General features: G+C 33.1%; 1 protein-coding gene across 3 annotated transcripts in view; it reads left to right on the top strand.

Annotated features, from left to right (window-relative positions):
• LOC149801612 (furin-like protease kpc-1) overlaps positions 1-21,932 on the top strand; it is a 237,224-nt gene extending 215,292 nt beyond the window's left edge. For all 3 annotated transcript variants that reach the window (XM_089955874.1, XM_089955873.1, XM_089955872.1), the window contains one exon: positions 272-21,932. In XM_089955874.1, coding sequence (XP_089812000.1) covers positions 272-876 — 605 coding nt within the window. In that variant the 3' untranslated portion in view covers positions 877-21,932. The remainder of the gene's footprint in view (positions 1-271) is intronic.
• The last annotated feature ends 193 nt before the right edge of the window (positions 21,933-22,125 follow it).

Below are 22,125 nucleotides of genomic sequence, written 5' to 3'. Positions count from 1 at the left end.
TCATCAGCAACAGTTGCTGTCATTCAATACCATGCATTCAGAATATTGATATTCCTTATATTGCATATTGTAATTAAGAAACAGATATTTCACTGTGTTGTTGTGAATGACATAGATATAATATCACATCTAATCAGTGGACATTCCAACCCTGTAGTTTTTTTATGCAGGTGAGTTTAGTCCCTGTTCTGCCATTTTATTGTGCATCTACTGTAAAAGGCATATTTCTTCATTAGATCTGCCATTTAGCACATTGCCTTTTCTATTTCAGAATGCAGACCAGGATTCTTTAAACTTAATGATGGCTGCGTGGCTAACTGTCCTGAGCACTTTTATGGTACAATGGAAATGGTGCGAGTCCGTTCCACAGGAAACACATCAGACAACTCACAGCCAAAGTATCAAAGACATGGCATATGCCATGCATGTAATGAAGCGTGTAGGACTTGCAAAGGACCACATGTGTCTGACTGTTACCAGTGCCGTGATGGCTATGAAAATCGGGATAGTATATGTCAGAAGAAATTACTGCTGAATTTTCTTGACCCAGATATGTTGGGATTCTTCATCTGGGTGATTGTTCTATGCATAGCAGCAGTCATTCTTTTTGGAATTATTTTTGGTATTCTACAAGCAAGGGACCACCATCTGCTGTGCTGGAAAGAAAAACGGCACAAAGCTGTCCCAAAGGGGCAATATAATGGAATCACTCTTACACGGGAAGAACTAGAGAGTGACTTGGAGCATGTTGATATTATACGCAATAGAAACTTTCAACATGCAAATTTACCAGATATATGTAATCAAAAGAATCGTGAACAATTGAGGCATTTAAACACACTTCATTTTAATACCATTTCAACAAGTAGACATTAGTATTTAGTGCATTATTTGTATATGTGTATTACAGTTATTATGTTTTCCATAAAAAGAATGTTGTCAATCTGATTTTGTATTTTATAAAAGCATTGGGATTTTTTTTTTTAAAATAAGGGCTCATAAACTAATTCTGAATTCAACTGAATAGAATGTATGTAGATACAGTTCTATTGTTGCATAATTGGCAAATTTCCAAGTTCCACTTAAATATCAGTCAGTTGTTTATTTGAATTCCCAATAGACTACAAGCTGTTGTTTATTTGAATTCCCAATAGGCTACAAGCTATTGTTTATTTGAATTCCCAATAGGCTACAAGCTATTGTTTATTTGAATTCCCAATAGGCTACAAGCTAATCATGTTCTGGGCAACATATCATCCACTACAAAATGAAATCTGTGCTAAGTTTGTCTGACCAAGAGGACATGTGCTGCTTTAGTGGTTAGACACCTGGCCAGTTCATGCAATATAACATGTATAAATTCATTGTGTAACAAGTTATTTTTCATCTAAATTATATGAATTTTTCTTGTATCAATTGAAAACGCCTCTAGGGTAGTGAAATTCTCTAAAGAAAACCATCAGCTTTTTTACAAAGCCTGCTAATGAGTAGACATGGTTATCTCTGTTTGAGTGATTTGTCACTTGGACAGAAGATAAAGGTCTGCACTGGTTTATTTTCTGCTTCAGATGCAAAGAGTGTGGACCCTAAATTAGCTGATGCATTATCCAACATTATGGTGGGTCTATGCTCTTTGCAGTTTGATAAAGACAGAATTTGAAGATAAACACTACTTGCTTTCCCCCAGTGTCACTGCAGTGTTTGGAAATCACAGCAGTTTCTCGAAGACTTTTCATGCAGATAATGAATTTATTATAAGCAATTCAAATATAGCTCCTCTTTTTAAGTTTGGAGGAACAGCATTGATTTAAAAGGCTTTTAAAAAAATGAAATACATGAACATGTAAAAAGAAATTCTACAATACTTCTGGTTTATTTTATAAGGTATTATGACGATGAAAATGATAATTTAAACTGATATCAAAATTCCTTTTTTCATTGACAACTTTTTCACTCTTCATTATCAGTGAAATCAAACCTTGACTTATCATTAAAATCTGTTATTTTTATTTTGCACATTGGATTACTGTTTGAAATCAGATTGTTTGCTTTCCCAGGGTCTTTAAATTCATTTTTCAAAGCAATGAAATCCACCAAAACTTAACTGTACCAGTCAAGTAAAATCACATTAGATGTTAAAAAGTATTTAGCAGAACGGGTGGGGTGGTGAAATACTTCCAATAAAAATTCATACTTCCATCGTTCTAATCCTCAGCATGAAATTAGGTCAACAACATGTATTTGAAGGACATGGGGCTTTTAATTTTCACATTTGTAACAATCAACATTAGTTATCTACAAACATGAAGAAATATTATCAGCATTATGAACAATGTTGTTGCTGTTCAAGAGGGAAGAACTCTTACGGGTCATCATCACCAGAGGTAATTTTCCCCACTTACTCACCAGAAGTATTAAGAAGTTTTGGATTTATCATTATCAGTCATTGATGAATTTTAAAATATTCAGGGAAATTATAACATTATTACTTAATCAATTATTGTTTAAATGAAAACAGAGATTTCAAATCGTTCATTGACAGAAGAACTACTATATTATTATTTTAATTATCTTTGATAAGTCTCTAAGTTACTCTTCAAAGTCAAAGTCATGACTCAGTATTTTACACTTTTCTTGACAGTTTTCCTTCTGCTCTACTGTTGAAGATTAATGGAGGAAACTAAAGTGCATTGCATACCACATTGAATGTTTTTCTTTAAGGTCATGACTCATTATTTTCAGTTTTCCATTACAATGACTTTAAAGTCCTTTAGCACTTTGTCCTCTAATCTATAAATTTAAAGCTGATTGATTTTAAGTGATGAAACTTGGTATACATGAACATCAGTGCATATACAAACCTTTACACCCTAAGTCAATAGGCAGGGTATCAGGCTAAATTTACATGACATAGTTTTGTATTTTGCACATGGTGACACTTTTTAACAAAAAGCAAGTCCTGACATTTGACCTATGGGATGTTATTTAATGAAGAACATGGGATTGCTTTTGCTGACATGAATCATAGTCATGTTAGAATTCAGTATGCACCAGATGCCACAGGTGTTATGATCAGTATAATTAATACAAGATATGAATGCAAAACTATGAATGAGCTGTTTTAGAAATAAAAATTTGCACCAGATCTTGATGACATAATTACAAAAGCATAGCTGCTCAGATTTACTTATTTCATATAGAAAAAGGCAGATTAAGGTAATTTCTATAGACAATTAGATGTCGAAAAATTTGTCAGAACAGGGACATGGTATAAATACAGAATTTCATCTAAACTTGAAACATTTTTGCTAGTTCTCAACCTTGATTTAAATTAGTACAGAATAAATATTGCTTAAAATACAATAAAATCTTGTTACAGTGATAGAGAATATTTTGGATCATATGAGATGAAAAAATCCCTGGTTTTGGCTGTTCACATGGCAAGTACTAAACCTTAAGCAGACATATGTGCCAGAAATAGAAATTATTTGAAAGCTGTAGAGTATAACAGGTGAGAATATACTAGCTTCCAGTCATTTTTAGTAAATAGGGAAAACTATTACACTGATATGTTGTTATAGACTTCAGAGAAGTAAACATGACAGGAAATCAGTCTAAGCTAAGAATTTCCATGTTCTGAACAACTTGGTTGATATTCACTGTGAATATAAAAAGCAGAGTACTGACATGACTTGCTCAACCATTTCATCCAATTGGATGAATGTCGGGTACACTGATGCAAGGAAAGCCTATCATATTATGTTTTACCAGCAATTGACATGCCATAATTGACATGCCATAATTGTACAAATCGCTCCCAAATCTGTTGATGAATCAAGGCACACTGGTAAATTAAGACTACATTAATGTGTCAAATCAAAACTGCTTTCTTTAGTAGCTGCTACCTCAATGAACACTTATTACTATATTCATACAACAATGGAATCCTAGTCCTTGCAGATGTATATGGCTTTGAAAAGTCCTTTATATGTTCTTGAATTTTGTATTGCTTTGGCTGTATGAACCATACGGTGGCTTTTAAATTGGTATTGATTTGAAATGCCTACACCATCTATACCAAAATAATAGATGGTGGTTAAAATATAAAGGTCCTTGCATACAGTGGTAGAGCTCAATCCTCTTGAAGTAACCACATTTAGTATGAACTATATTATGTACACTTGTATAATTTATGTATATATCTAATTTACTGGATGAATGGCATTGGTAGAATAAATATAAACCACATACAGACAGAGCTTTACTCAAAATATGTGGAACATGCTCAAACAAGTTATTGTCTTGCATGTACATGTAATGTGTGTGTGTATATTTATATATATATATATATATGATAACTGTTGAGTCCATGTGAAAGTATGTATATATATGTGTGTATATATAAAAGTTTTGTTGGTGGATATTGTGTCATTATCTGTACATATATATTGGTATTATGTAAGAGTACAGTATAAAACTGAGCTTCCACAGCTGAAAAAATGGCCATTCTTAGACAGCCAGTGTTCAAGATTGGACATTCAGCCATGCACTTTTCTATTTCCCAAGTTTGAGTATATACATTATCCGAGTCGAATCTAAAGACAGTATTTGTAAATTCCAACTGAAATCATTGAAGTAACCTATGAACTGGAACACTCCTATTAGGCCTAGTCATTGCTTCATGCAGTATGGTCTGTAAACTTGTCTTGTGTAAATATGCATGGAACTGTAACATTTCGAGCAAATTATGATCTTACCTTGATAACTTTTGTAAAAAATAATGCTTACTAGTTTACTCAAAAGACTGAATTTGGAGCATAGAATTGTCTTAGTCTGCAGTTGCATTCTCAAGTTTGACGTACCTTTGTAGTCAAAGTCTGAAGATAAAGAAAAACATTAAAATGATCAATGTCATATTGTAAAAACAAAATATCTTAAAATTCATAAGTGCTTGGATTTATTAATATTTTATTATAATGGACTCTGTATGCACATAATCTCTGGAAAAGTGGTATGGCAGACCTTACCAGAAATTTGCAAAGCATCATAAGTAAAAAATGCTTGAAAGACAAAATGACACTTGTTTGCTATACTGTCTGCATGGGTTCGAGTCTCGGATTCGTCCAATGTGGTTATGCGAGAAAGCTTGCCAGTAGCTTCTCATGGGTCGGCGGTTCTTTCCAGGGTTTTCCCAGGTTCCTCCTCCACCATTTATACTGGCTGCCATGTATAGCCTATCTTGTGCTGAAAAATAGTGTTAAAACCTACAACAACAACAATCATTGTTTGCTGTATACACATTAATATAGGTCAAGTCCAGCTACAAACAGCAGACCCTGATTTGCTATACATAATGCACTGGCAGATCAGGATTTATGTTGTTTCTTTCATACTGATCACTCATAACAATTGCATAGACCCAGAGCTGCTGGTGCATTATGCAAAAGTAGATCTGGGTCTGTGCTGTTTGCAGACTTGTACATGAGTATATATGGTACTCTATAGTGATAACTTTCCATATATCCTCACTTGTCAGGTTGATAATGCCTTGGTACAAATTAAAAATGAAGCTGTTTAAAACAATTTTGCAGATTTTGAATAAAGGAATTTTATAGTCGACAACTGAAACAATTAGACATAGGCATTTAGGCCCAGGACATAATCTTTGCCAGCATCGGCTATCAGATACCTTTACCAAATGTTGCAAATGACATTCATTTGAGATCAGAAATTAAGGCCTATTTATTTTGGGCTCAAAAGGTCAAAAGACAAGGTCACACTGATTTAAGCCAAACAAATGGTTTGTGCATGAAATTGAGTCTGTTATCACCTACTTTGACCAAACATTGGGATTTCTTGCATTTGAGAAAGATATCTTTTGATTGCAGGGTTAAAAGGTAAAAATTCAAAGTCCGGCATACTCTAAGAAGTTAAATGGTTGCCACTTAATTTAATTTCTGTTACAAACCATGACCAAACATTGGGGATGGATTTTACTTGAGACAAAACAGATGTTGATTTGGGAGTCAATAGGTCAAGGTCACCATGACTGAAAGAAGAAATGTTGTTTCTACAAAATGACTTAAGTTGTTTCTTTTACCTGCATCAAATTTTGTGGTTGGCTTGCATTTGAGATCAGGAAGATGCCTAATGATTTCAGATTCAAACAAAGGTCAAGGTCATACTGACTCCAAGAAGATACCTTGTTCCAAGTTAATTATTAGCTTACATTTTTGTTCCTCTTGATTATGAGGCAAGGAAGAAACTGATTAATTTTGGAATCAAGGGGTCAAAGGTCAGTGTCAGAGTAACAGTAACAAGGTACACAAGTTAAATGGGTACAACTCAGTTAGTACCAGAGTACCAGCCAATGAAAGAGTTTTTATATACAAGAAATATAACAATGGTTGGGGTCCACAGAAAAGTCATCACGCTATTTACTGAATTGTGCTGTAACCAACCAAGTCGGTTACCTTAAGAAAATGATGCATGGACCAAAAGAATGGCCAGAGGTGGGTGCCAAATTATGTGCTTGATTAGAACAGTTACCATCTTTAATCAATGTAACAAGAAATACACATGTAGTGAAAACATGGAGAATTGCATATATATTATTTTACTTTATTCCAAGAACCATGCATTGGTACACATATATACATGTCTGATATATATAGTATGAATAGTTGGAGTATCAACACCAACCGATCTCACAGCATACATGAGAGTGAATCCATTAATAATTCCATTGAAATTCTGCACACAAAATTATAATATTTAGTAATTTTTTCACTAATCATTAGATGTCTGAATTCATTGCAAAAACAATTTAGGCAAAATTATGGAAGAAAAAGTGAAGCAGATTAATGGTTCAGTATTTTGCATGCATATGTCCCAAAGTCAATAAATAGTGCCTGTATAAATTTCATACTGTTAGAATTTCTCTGCTGTTTCTGAAAAACTGATTTATTTTTAGAGCTGTTCTTCCATCCTTGGATGGTGAACACATGAACACCTAAATCTTGAGCTATTTGTGTTTTGTTAAACACTGGACTTAATCCTGCCCAGGGCCTCAAGCTTCTCTTTAACAACAAAGGCTTTACATTTCCGTGTACCATGTTATCCATTGTAAATACCTACTAATTAACATTTTGACACCTATTTGTTTGAATGACTGCAGCAAGAATAATTATTAATCCAGAATTTGGTCATTTGTGTAGGAAATGGATGACATAATTCACTGGTCATCTGACTGCATTATGATTGTCAAACACCACCACCAAGCCAAATGCACATTTTGGTGGCTTTTTTGTTTTATAAACCATTGCCTCATAATTGGAACTTTTAGCTGTGAGATTGATTTTGATGATTAGAAATTACTTATATTGATTTATACATTCCGGTGATCTTTTATCAACCACTGCATTGTGTGGTGCTTGGTTGTATATGCATTTAATGACCAAACAAGTAGGTTTTGTATACAAAATGCATTGAAGACAAACACAAAAGTAATGGTTTCATTGTTGATGGATCAATAATAATAAGATTAACACTTATCAGCTGACATCTTTCAAAAATAAACTTAGTTCCAAGTAAATACTGACACATTTGAAATGAGCATTCACAAATAGAAACGCTTTATTAACTTTATTATATGAAGAAAGATGCTATCATACACTTTTTACTTCAAGAATTCAACATGTCTTGCTGAAGTTTTAAATCATACTCCATTTTTTTTAGCACAAAACTTCAAGAAATTAGTGAAATTATTGCAAAATGTCAGAAGCCACACCATGATCATGTTATATTCAGATTCATAGTCTCTTCCTCAAAATGATATTGAATATTTTACATGTTTTCTGTACTTTGAAAGAAAAAAAAGTATTTTTTAAAGTACAAAATAAATATATGCTATAACAAAAGCCTGCTTTTGGGGGGTTTCAGTGAAATACTATTTAGCATGTGGCCAGTATATAATGTACCATATATGGTACTTTTGTTTAAAATTTGGAAACAAAATTCCTATCCAGAAAATAAAGGAAGACTGCATATATGCCTGTCATTCTTTTGTTAACTGCAGATTATTTTATCACTGTGTATTACAACTTAAGAAAACAGCTGCATTGGAGTAGTCAATTCTGGATTAATGATTAAGTTTATCTGATGTGGTACATATTTCATTTCATTACCATGGCAATGATGTTTATGAAATCTTAATGTATCATATTTCTTGTGTATAACACATACCTGAGTATGAACAAAACCGACTTGCATCTGCTTATAGATAATGGACTAACAACACATTACAGTCTGCCCCCATTATAGACCCTGTTTAGACCTTGGTCTGCTGAAGTTTCATTTGATGGCAGATCTGGATCAATGTTGTTGGCAGCTGGATGCATATAATACAAATCAAATATTTATTACACACGTATGCATGAATCTACAAATGCTGTACATTCTGAGGTGTTAAATGATTGATTGTTAATTTTGTTTGTAAATGCAGCTCAGTTAAATGATGACCTAATGTGTTTTTGTTATTTTGTACTTGTCTGATCTTCTCCAAATTTGATTTTCTAACTTGTCATATGAAATGGCATAGCAGTGGTATTGATTCAGGCTATTTCTCAAGACTCCACTTACCCAAGTTATTAAGAACTAATTTATTATTTGGTTATGCTATTTTTCACGAACTTCTCTGAGAAAATGGCTAATTTGTTTGGTCATCAGCAATACCCATCAGCATTATGTACCTCTAAGCGATATCATAGATCCAACAAGAATTGTCTTCCTATACAAGCAAGAGTGTTGTTTCCTCTACAAAAGTATATAAAAAAATGTGGGGAACAATGTGTAAATCCTCAATTCTTTTTAGGATTATCCATTTTAAGAAGAGGGTAATTCTGTTATTGTGTTTTAACACTAAGAGATGTACAATTTGAACTGAAATAATGTTTTTAACTTGCACCTGAGCCTCTTTTAAATCTGTTGATGATGGTGTTGTCCCTGTAGGTTAAGTTTTGTAATCTTTGATCCTCAAGTTTACTGCTGTTCTGTGTTGCAGGTGATTATGTACTTAGTTACTTAATTACTTTCAATCTTACCTACCTACATACGTACATGTTTGCAAGCATACATGGCTTTTTTTGTTACTATGAAGACATTTTTTGTTCAGAACAAACAGTCCCCATCTGTCTTAGTTAGAAATGAAGTCAAATCTGAATCCATTGCATTGTTTACAAAATTTGTACAACTCCCACAACTCTTTATGAAATGTTAATTTTTTACCGATTGTTCAAATTTCGAGATTAGAGTAATGTGAGAAACATATTTCTCACAATAGGTTTTTTTATATTTCTTTCCAAAGTGTAGTGTATTAAATTATGGCATTTTTAACATTCATATCTCCCACTATCTATTAAAGTTTGGTTGTCCGACCCATATTTTTATAACGATTGGAGAGATTTTCATAAAACCTTGCCCAGGTATAGATCATAACTAGCTGATGTTGTGCATACCACAATTATGCCCTCTGCATCAAGATCAAAGTAATGGCCAAAAAATGTAATTCTGTGACTTGTATACTTGGACCAGTGAAGATATTTTAATCTAGGTTGAGTCAATTATATATCATATACACTGTGTCACATATGATTACCATGCCCACTTCCTCGAGGTCAAAATCATATCATTGGAAAATGCAAATCTTTGAAGTTAATCTATGTGACTGTAACTTTTGGACCATTTAAGATATTTTAGTGAAATTTAGCATGTCATGCATGCTGGTAAGCACAGTTATACAACAGCATCAAGGTCGAGATCAAAGGAATGTCGATCTGGCCTGTTTGACCTTATCCAGAATGTCACTTTTTAACTGATACAGATATTCTGATGAAACTTTACCTTTGTCCACACATTATCATATAGTAGTCAATTTCCTAGCTCAGGTCATAATGGGGAAAATGTTATGAGGTAGGCACACCTTATCATACAATAGTCAATTTCCTAGCTTGGGTCATAATGGGGAAAATGTTATGAGATAGGCACATGTTGTCATTTTTGGTACTCTAGTTAAAAAGAAATATTTTGCTGTCGATTTCTAAATGAGCAACTATGTTACAATCTGCAGTAAATGAAGATATTAATATTCATTTGTCATTTTTGCTGAAGTAGCTGATTCTTTCATTAATATAAGGTAATAGTGTATTTTTCTCGTTAGTAGCAATTCTGTTATAGTTAACATAATTTTGATTAGGTAACAAGAGTGGTAAATTTTGACTGGGTAACAGAGTGGTAAACTACCAACTTTATTGCTTGACAACCAGGCCTGGCCTCGCACCTATACAGATATAACTGACCAGTTTGAAAAGCTGTCTTTGATTTGTATGGAAAGGACAGGTATTTGTAGACCTGTTTATAGCCTTGTCACAGGAACCTGATCTCAGTTTATTGTACTTTGTCAGATGAAACACATATGGTCTGAACCTTGCTCACTGGGAGCCAATTACAGCAATTTTGTAATATGTCAGGTATACTCCTTATAAGTCAAGTCCACCTGCAAACTGCACACACCCAGATCTGCCATCACATAATGCCCAGATAGATCTGGGTCTCTGCAGTTTGTTAGGAGTAATCAGTACAACAAACAACATAGAGCTTGATTTGCCAGCATATTATGCAACACCAGATCAGGGTCTTTGTTTTTTGCATTGGTGTGTATGGGAAAATGTTTATTTTGGCTTGCAAATTTTACTGATGCTTTAGTTCAGTATAAACGGTTTTGATCGTGTAAAGCATTAGTTCAAAATGTCAGACCCTTCTCTGTTACTCAAGGCATATTCTGTAATATTTGATGAGAATTGTTGGATTAGGTGGCTGTATTCATGGAAGGCAGTCTTGAAAATGTTATATTGTGTTGCCTTTGAAATATGTGTCATAGGTTTCACCTTATCCTGTGATGATATGGTTGTTATGTAGCAAAAGTCTTGTGTTCAAGTTTTTTATATATGTAACTAAAATCACTATATGCCTCATGTTTGGACTCGGATATCTTAAGATTCATGTCTTGCCTGCATAATCAAACAGCTGTGTCATCATAAAGCTGTTCAAAGTGTGTTTTGTAGCAGACATGTATAACTATATAATTTCTGGGCACAAGAGGATAAGTTTCAAGTTTTGCTCCTTTCCCAACATTATTTTTGACTCTGCTTCTGTTGTCATTTGTGTTAATCAGATTTACCAATACATTTTTTGTAGGTTATTGCTTCCATTTTGCATATTTTCTGGATGAATTGTCACCTCTTTCATTTAATTTCAATGATTTATTTAATTTAATTTTCACGACATTATGGATCCTTTTGTCTTTCTTGCTGATGCCGCTTCAAATTCTTCATCCCATGGACTTTGACTAGTGATACAGTTATTTTGAGATGAATTTCAATCTACCTCACTGTATACAAATATTAATTTGAAATCCATATGCATGTGTGCTACATCCAAAATGTCTAAGAGAATAAGAAATTCAAATTTATCGTTGCATTGCTGTGACTGAAAAGTATTAATTTTATTTCAAGACGTGTTAATGCAATGTTTTTCCAATTTACTAAAGTTCTTATCATCTTTTGTTGTTATTTTTTTGTATATATTTTATGTAAATATAAATCTGTAATTTCTGATGGCCAGTTTTATCTCACAAGTATAAGCATGTATTAAACTTTTTTGGCAGTAAAAGCATTGTCAACATTAAAGTTTTTGCAAGTCAGGTGCAGGGGAAAATATAAGAAAAATGAACACTTGCAGGATACCAGGTTTGACAGAATTCTTGTTTATTATCCACATTCGCATCTGTGTTGATTTTTATAAAAATTTGTCACAATTTTTTATCTTGTGGTTGTTTAAAAATGTATGCCCCATATTTAAGTTATCAGTCTATACTTTGTTAGAAATATTTATTATTCTGAAACAACTTAATTTCACAGCATGAATAGCTATTAGTAGATTATTGTGCAGTAGTTATTTTGGGTTGGTTTTTTTAACAGTAAGAAAATATCAAACAGGAACAATATGGACACTTTTGTGAATGCTTCTTAAATGCAAGAAATCTGTGGTGCATTATGGGTAGTTGAAATTCCAAGATGCATTAATATCGGCACATGGAGAAAATCTGTTTGGCAGTTTTAAATGAGAAAAAAACAACAACATTGGATATCAACAAAAACACCCACAGATTCATAGAGACAAAGACTCTCAAGTTGAGGGCAATTTCATTTTTGAAATATTAACTAAAATGGTGTTTGGTGTGTTATTTACTTTGATAAAGACTTTGTGCATATCAATGCTTTAGTTTGTTTTTTGATCAGAGGATATGATACTGTGACCTATTTTTATGTGGGTATCATTCTTGTGATTTTCATTCATAAATCTGTATATATGCCACCAAGGGAGGAGGGGTTCTAATTATGCTACAGAAAAGTTAATCTAACAGTAAATATCAACAATTACCATTGTGCCACATTTGCTTTTTAACCAGTCAGCCATTAAAGACTTTTAACAAAGATATTTAGCTCCAGAATTTGACTGTCCTGAAAATTTGTGGCGTGTAGTTGACATGACATATGCCAAAGTTTGCCAAAAGTCATTTATAATACCTATATTAGGTAACACTCTAAATATTTGTCTTGCACAGTGTAGCAATTAGATGTTTACAGTTCAGTTTTCATCTGAGAATATTTTATGATGATATAACTTGAAATGCACAGTTTCCTTCTTAAAGGGTTGATATGATAAGACCTTGGTATCAATATCAAACGTCAATTTTAGCAAATTTTTCACATAAGTAACTATTTGTTAATGCATACAAGTTTTATTACTTTGCAAGAGTATAAATGAAACCTGATTTGTATCTGTCAGAATGTAAATCTTTCAAAAATAATAAAGTAATTCTTTTCTCTCATTGAGAAGTTCATGAAATGCATTCATTATATGATATCTGATAAGTGCATGCCCATCCCTGACTTTAATTTTTTCCAAATTTGGACATTGACTTACTAAAGACATTTTTACTTTGTTTTGAGTTAAACCCATACTTTATGAAAAATTGACTAACCTGGCCCCTCAGCTTGTCATAGGAGAAATACTGTGTATATTCTTGAAAAACAGTTTACATTGATGGCGTGAAAAATGTTTGATTGTATAATTTTCTTTTGCATCTGGTCTGTGTCCTTTTGCTTAAAAATGAAATTACAGAAAATCCCATTCTTCAGTCAAATCTTTGCACCTAATATATACCTGGGATCAAGAGTGCTAGGTACAGTGTGTTCCCATATATCCAAATACAGGGGACGAATCTAAAGGGTCATGATTTGCAGAACATAGGGCCAAGCATTGCATGCGGAAACCCACACTCCTCAAGCTCAAGGTGCAAACTACATGCATGCATTTTGGTGTTAATTTTGCCTTGATACCAAGGATTACTTGCAAATAGAATGTCATTTTAAATCCATTTAGTGATTTAAAATATAATTGTTAATTGACAGTCTTTGCTTCAGTCTCAAATACTGATAAAAGACTAATACATATATGTCCTGGATGCTGCAATTGTTCAGTGTTAACACTTTATTGTTTTCTTTTGTAACTTGATATAAACTAAATGAGTGGACTTTTTATCAGATTATTACATTATGTCTTACAAACCAGACTATCTTAGTTTTTATTTATTAAGTAAGTTATTGTTGGTCATGTTGTTGATGATGTTGTAGTTTCAATGCTTTTATGTATACAGCTTTCAAACTTTACAGTATATGTGATATCTCACTCTGATCATTAGGGGCTTCTTGAATTCAGACTCAAAACGTTTGACCAAACCAGAAAGTGAGAAATGTGGAAATCCCTCTCTAGTTAAGAAAGGATTTCCATATTTGTTTTATATATATGGAACTCTCACAGAAATGAAGGGCAAAAGATCCCTGTAGACTGTTCCAGAAGTATCACGAATGTATACTGACACAATGCACATGCAATATGATAATAGATTTTTTCATTTTACAGTGACAGAGTATGAAAACCCTTTATTGATATGGCAGTTGGTCACTTTTTTGTGTACCATTCATGATAAAAGAGTGCTGCACAACAAAGTCTGCAAAATAGCGTTACTAATCTCTTATCAGCCTTGGTGGTGCATTTTTGTTGGAACGGGTGTATTATTTTATTCCTTTTCAATTTTTCTTCATTTAATACTGTAGCTAGTTCTGGAGAGGGTTGTCACCTCCCTTAAAATGATTGCCCTTGGGTACTCATTAGCATGGGAGAAACATACACCTGCTTCGGGTGGAGAGCAAACAAAGCATAATGAAAAATGTTGCAGATTCAACCTAAATATTATTGCTGTGTTTCTAGTAATTAGAGGAAAAGTCATAAGTCGACGAAGTATAAGGTTGTATAGATTTCCAGCAGATGTCAAATTTTAAGAACAATCACTTGTATTCAATGCACTTCACTGATGGCTCTTACAATAAAGATAACACAATATTTTATATGTTTATGATCAATAACAAGCAGAATGTCTTAAAAATATCCAAATTATTGTGTGATGTGTGACATTAATAATCAGCAATTTTATTCAAATCCAACCCTCCCACTCAGAAAGAAATGGACAGTTGATTTGCTAAAATGTACAGGTATGCATGTCATCATGCAAACCTTACTATCTTCTAGACAATATTTAAGATTTAAATCATTGTTTTTTGCTCCAAATATAAATTAATACTTATTTTTAACATTTATTAAAATTTCATCTTGATATTAAATTTGTAAATTATACATTGAATTGTCCTGGTTGTCGCAGAGGCTCAGAATTCACATCTTTGCATTTCAAAACTAATGGCAGTTTCTTCACTAACATAGCCACCATATCTGCATGGGCAAATGTATATTTTCAGACAACATGAGTGAGGTGGTTGATCATCTTTGATAAGCTCTTAAGTTATTTCAAAAATTTCCAAAACTTTGGGAGTTACATCCCTTTGAACCCATGTGATTAAAAATTCTATGGTTTCCCCTTTTATTTCATTCAGACATTGCAAATAGTGGATGCAGACAATCCATTGTACCTTCTGTGTATATGTAGTCCAAGGAACCTCACACCTTAAATGAAAATGGACTGATCCAGGAATCCGAAAGGACACTGAGCAGGCTTGTTGTTTACACTGAAATGTAACTTTTGGTATCAACTAAGATGACAGTGTTAGTAACCCACTGGTAACAATCAAGTTAGAAATTAAAATTAATAAATGAAATGACTTTGTCCATTTTTCATAATCTGGATGATTTTAATTTTTAAAATTATAAACACGGAACAAACTACCTATGAATTAGATGAATATTATAGATGCATAAGGGCATCCAGCCTCACAAAGCCCTGTACAAATCTCTGAAAAATGTCAGCCAATAACAAGTCATTTCTAAACTCTCTAGGCTGCTTTATAAAATGATATTTTCGGTTTTCATTTATCACTGTTGTCATTGCCAATACCCAATCATATTATAGACATTCTGACCGTGTAAATACAACAAAACAAAACTGAAGAGAGCAGAATTTTTGTATTAAGATGCAGATCACAGAAAGTGATATCTGAGCAAATATGTTTGATAGGATTTAATAAAACAAATTGTCATGGCGACTACAAAAGTGAAAATCATGACAATTATAGTTATAATGGTAACGCTTGAACTTCCAACCGAAAGTTCACATTAGTTTGTGAAGAAAGTCCACAATGGATATCACCTCTGAACACTTTTCAAATTGAGGTAAAGTCACCTCAGACATCTTGTGCTGCCATGCATAAAGCTTGCAACTCTTCCAGTATATATGTATACATGTGATGTCAACAGGTATTGCATCCACCATGAGTAAATAAGGACTGAATTTCTCATTTTCTTATTCAAAGCTGTAATTGCCCAGAGTGCTCCAATAATTCTGAAGTAGATGGCCAATTATAATATGTTTTATGTTACTAATTAAATATTAAGAGACATGATTTGTGTATTAAACTAAATATAATAATTATTATACAGGGACGACCAGGTGCAATTGATGGAAGTAATGTGATATGTGCACTTGTGTGTGTGTGTGTGATTTGGATTTTTAACATACCTTTAAGAATTTTTCAGTCATATTGCTACAATGTCTTGATTGTGGCAGTTCATAGCGATGCCTTGCACTGGGGCATCATGCCGCAGACATGTAGCATGATATCCCACCCAGTCACATTATCCTGACACCAGGCTGACCAGTCCTAAAACTAACCTCTTAATAGTGAGCACCTAGCAAGGCAGCTGTTAGTACCATTTTTATAAAGTCTTTAGTGTGACTCGGCTGGGGTTTGAACCCATGACCTCCCGCATCTGAGGCGGATGCTCTAACCACTAGGCCACCGAGTGGTCTAGGTTTGTGCACTTGTAACAACATGCTGATATCCAGGAAAAGTATGACTGATTATTCACAAGTACTGAACTTTGTTTATATAATTCAATAGTAAAAGTTGTTTAAATCATGAATATAATTAGATTGTTGTTGGATCAATGAGAATAGTACATTCTTTGTAAATAAAATATTTAGTCTATATTCTTTATGCATTTTGTTATATAAACATAATGGAAACAAAATTAAATGTAATACACTGTATAAGGCCAATGTTCAATCAATATTTAAAATCACTTTCCTGTTATAATTTCAACCAACTTTGAATAAAATGTTCCTTTTTTCCTGGGGAAAGAAAAGGCAAAATGTAAACATCAAGCAAGTTTAAGAAATTACCAAAAAAAGACAAACAAAAAGGCAAATTTATACAGTGTAACAAAATGATCAATAAGGCCATCTTTGCACAACTGTTTGCGATACACCTATCTACCCACTAAAAATGCAGCTGTCTGAAAAATAATTGGGTTGTTTGTATAATTTCTGCATATGTTTTATGCAAATGATTGGTGGTATGCAAATACAAAATAAAAGACACAAGTCGGATGAAGATAAAGAAAAAGTTTTGGTTGAATCACAAGTAAACAATTGTTACTTAATTATTGTAAATTTTCATTCTAAAGTTTTTTTTTAAATTATGGTATAAAATGGCTTATAAAATGTAAATCTATGAAATAATTTATGATGACATGTATTTACACTCCAGTTCAGAATGTATTTTCTCACAATTTGAGACGCTTCCCTCTTTTACATTAAGTGTGAAGTTCTGGTATGATAAACTTCAGATAGATTCTGTTTAATTTCACTACCATTTCATTCCAACAATTCTTGTTGAAGTGTATTCTTTAAATTGAATAGCCACATAAAGTCTAAACAAAGAAGTCACAGTAGCTTTGATAAGTTATTGTCATTTGCCTCTGTACCTGATAATAGTCTATTCTGTCTGTTGCATCCTGACAGTTCAAAAATATGTCCAGACTACTGCCAAAGTAAAGGTAGTTTGGATTAACAAACAGTCTACATTCTGTAACTGCCATTGATGGGTGTTTTTCTTTTACCACATAAGAATATTTCCTCCTCGCAGCAGCATCATGTTTCTTACCCCGCTCCATCCTGTTGGATTTATAACTTGTATATCCATGTACAGTTGTAATGGCTACCTCTTTTTGTGTTTTTGTTACCTTTTGGCAACCAACCCAAAGTCTGATAAATAAGAAGCCCAACACATGCTTTCTGCCATTGCCTGTAAACAACTTGGTCATTGAAAACCCAGGTTAACTCTGCCTTTAATTTTGGGGGTAAATATATTCATTCCCTAAAGGGGTATATTATTACAATGTAATATCAATATAGGGTAATTTTTTACTCCGGTATATGTTTGTTTTAATGGTTAAAAAGGTGTAAAATTCTTTAAAAATCAGGCTAAGTTTACCTGGATTGCCCTGACAAGGTCACAATGTACATGATTGTTGTTGTTGTGGGGTTTAATGCCATTTTTCAGCACACGATAAGCTATACATGGCGGCCAGTATTAATGGTGGAGGAAGAAACTGGGGAACCTCAGAAAGAACCACCAACCCACGAGAAGCTACTGGCAAGCTTTCTCACATACCCACATTAGCCGAATCCAACACAATGCACATGAAAATAAGTTACCCAGCATCAAAGTTGCAGAATGAACGTGACCAGTTACTTTTGACCGACAGGTACGCACATCATAATCACTCTTTTGCTTCTCAGTCTGTTGACCATGATGGAACTGCCTTACACCAAATAAAACAATGGCTCACTTGGTCACTTATTCCGATGAAGCTATGTTGTGTATATGATTATCCTTATATAACACTGTGGCTTTCATTTGCCTAACTAGTTCCTTATTCAATACTAGATAATTATAGAGTTCACTGTTCATGCATGCCAGTAGTTTATCAATATTATCACATGAAGATATTTCTAATTTACCAGGATATGGAAGATTTTCCAGTGAGGGTATGTGAGAAAGCTTGCCAGTAGCTTCTCGTGGGTTGGTGGTTCTTTCCAGAGGTTTTCCCAGGTTCTTCCTTCACCATTAATACTGGCTGCCATGTATAGCCTATCTTGTGCTGAAAAATGGCATTAAACCCTACAACAACAATAACTATATCTTTCCTTGTGAAGAGATTCAGTACCCATATCTAAAATTGCTACAGCTCTTTTCATTAATGAAGGTTTAACCTCTGTTACTGAAAAACCTCTATCTTGAAGAAAATCCTTGAATTGTCTCACATTTGATTTATTTGGGTTGAACAATTGAATGGAGTTTTCCTTATCTGCCATTTGCAGAACTTTTGTTCCCCAGAAGTGGGCCACATGAAGGGAGAAGACTTGATCATGGGAAGTAACAACATTGATCGTAAAGGACTATATCAATTTGATGCCAGTCAAAAAGGTTACTAGCAAGCCCATAAACTTTTCCGTAATGTTAAATTTTGATGAAAATGAACTCTTGGTACCTTGTTTTCACATGAGCTTCATTTTGAAGAAATTCCTGTGTCTGGTTTTTTCTTTTCTTTCCAAAGCCAAATTTTTATTATTATTAGCCATCTAAATTCACAAATAATATTTGCTATGGATTATATGTTTTGTTGATGATTGTTTACTATAACATAATTTATACAGCTACAAAATAATAGTGAGGTTAAAGAAAAAGATAGAGTATGTTTTGTTGATTCAGGTATGTGCAGATGTTAGCAGATGTATCTGGTTTGAGGCTCATCTTGAGAATCCTCCATTTAGATGAAAATTTTAGTTGTAAAAGCCTTGGTTTTCCCACCTATGGCATATACTCACTAAAAAGTTGAGTTCAACTGCAGACAGCACCGACTCAGATCTGCCATGTCATAATGCACTGATACATCTGGGTCTCTGCAGTTTATTAGGAGTAATCAGTAGAACAAATAACATAGACCCTGATCTGCCAGTAAATTATGCAGTGACAGATCAGGGTCTATATTGTTTGCACTTGGACTTGTATATACAGTACATCACTGCTTGTCAAAAGTAGAGCATATTGGGATATACTTCCACTCGCAGCATTTACGTCATAGATGTTTTCTTTTCATTAAATTGCAATTTTCAGTAAAGATTGTTTATAATGTTTGAGGGATCTGGCTTTTTAGAACATTATAACTGAGAACCATTGTATCCAAAATTCATTTCTTATTCAAAATGTTTACATACTCATCCATGTCATAAACAGTATATAAATAAATATCTCAGAAAAAGATAAACTCGTAAGTTTTACCTTCCAATGAATGTGGCGGCATACATGTACATGAACCAGCCTTAGAATCATAAAAATCACTTTCATGTGAAATCATCTTTGTTTAGTAACTCTCTTGCTTCCTGGGAGAAACTAATTTCACATGCGTTATAAATTATATTGATTGCATACAGTCCAGTTCTTTTTGTCAAGGCATGCGAGGTATTTTTGATACATTAAGGTATGAAAATGGTTTGTATTATTTTATTTTTATTTTTAGTTTTTTCTGAAGAGACATTTCTTCTTTAATGACCAGTAATTTTCAGTTATATTTGCAACATTCAGAATTCAAAATGAACACAAGAGTTTTACTTAAAGCTTTAGTGTATTAGTCAACATAGAGGTGTAGAAGGATATTTCTAAATTATTTAGTCGAGCAAGTACAAATATAAATCTTTTTTTCATGCTTTAATTGCATTAGACCAGCAACCAGTGACTCTAAAGTACTAATTATGAACTAGGTGTGAATTATATGCCCTTGTTACCTGTCATCATTGCTAGGCCTTTACTATTTACTAATTATGAAAGGTGTGTGCTTATTACAATTTTTTTACCTGGCACCTTTATTACGTATACAACTGACATGGTTTTCTTGGCTTTGTTGTGTCAGATGATTAAAACATTACAATTGTGATAATTTTCTCCAGCAGACTAAAATGCTATAACTAATTAAGCATTGTAATAAATGAACATTATAAAAATGCCTTTGGAATATGTAGTAATTAGGAATTTGGTGGGAGAAATAAAAGTCAAACATTTTAATAGGGAAAAGGTTGTATCCAAGAACATAATAAACGGTCTTATTGAGTTACTTTTTTCGGTGAAACTGAGAAGTTAACTAGAACCACTACTAATGACTGGAATTCATATATTATTTTCGATATGTCTTCTTATTTGTTAATGTCTTGTAAAACAGCTTGTCATCTTTATTAAAAGGTAGGTAAGCTATCACATAAAGATATGCCTTTTTATGGTTTCGTCATGTTTCCGTCATTTGTAACAGAGCCTTCTTCTGTCATATGGTGAATTTTGGTATTGGCAGTTGCTGGCAAACAGCCTGTTTCAGCAATCATTCAACGTATAGTTAACTGGTTGATATGCAATATATATATATATATATATATATATATATATATATATATATATATATATATATATATATATATATATATATATATATATATATATATATATATTTGGTACATGTACCTCTAAGAATGTCTGTTTACCACCAGTTCCATCAGAGTTTAAGCCCATTGATTAGAACATGTTCAGTCAGAAAGCTGTGATTTCTCTGAGCCTGCATATTTATACAAGCATTTGAAGGTTTTCTGATGTCATTTGGTGTTGCATGTTTATATTGCAAGCAGATTCTAGGGCATTTCCATTTCTCCCATTTTAACAAAATAAGATGTGATCTAAATAATATGGAAATTATTTTTTGCTGCGTCTGTTTTTGTAAATACCATAACTTGAGACTAACTGGACATAGTTACAATTTGATATACATGTTCATTTGTTTACATCAATTTCTTCACTTACTTCCAGAGTTGTGGCCCCTCTGTCGCCTTTAATGATGATGATGGCTTAATCAGATTTCAGTTTTAATTTTTGTTTTAACTTTTATTTCAGAATTTATACCCTTTTTTTAAAAAAATCATATATTATGTCATAACAATGTTATTGTATCCCAGTGTGCTCAAACATTTTACAAGAAGTGTATCGATAGATAGCACTAATTCTGCAGGTTATTGCATGTACTGATTGTATCATTGTGTGACATCTCACATGTAATACATCACTATGGTATGTCACATGAACTGTACTCTTGTGTTGAATTGTACTGTATAATTGGTTTGCATACTCATATCGTGCTTATATATCATATTTTTCACAAACTAAAGGAAACCAAATATGTACTAACTCAGGATAATTTATGCAAATTTGTGTTTTGCAACAACTTTGTTGACTTATTTATATCTTATGTCACAATATGGGTATTGTGAAGTTACAAGATTTAGAGAAGCATTAGACATGTAACAGTGGCATGGTGTGATACTGATTTGCAGTGTGTTTGTTAGTCTTGTTTATGGTAATGCTACTGTCTTAGTGAGGATACCTGTCAAGAATCAATGGAATAAATGTTGAGTTCCTAAATAACATATTTCCTTGTTAATTCAATGCTTCCAACTGCAAAAAATGTAAACCCAGATCTTCAGTCACCTAATATGTCAGCAATTCAAGGTTTACAATTTTCATTGTACTTGTGAATTTAGGCAAACAAAGAAACCCTGATCTACAGGTGCATAATGCAACAGCATGTTCTGGTGCATGTTGTTTCTGGATAAATGTT

The sequence above is a fragment of the Sinohyriopsis cumingii genome, chromosome 4 (genome assembly GCF_028554795.1).
Source record: "Sinohyriopsis cumingii isolate HCF-2022 chromosome 4, ASM2855479v2, whole genome shotgun sequence".
NCBI lineage: Eukaryota > Metazoa > Mollusca > Bivalvia > Unionida > Unionidae > Sinohyriopsis > Sinohyriopsis cumingii.
This window is presented reverse-complemented; position numbering and strand designations above follow the sequence as displayed.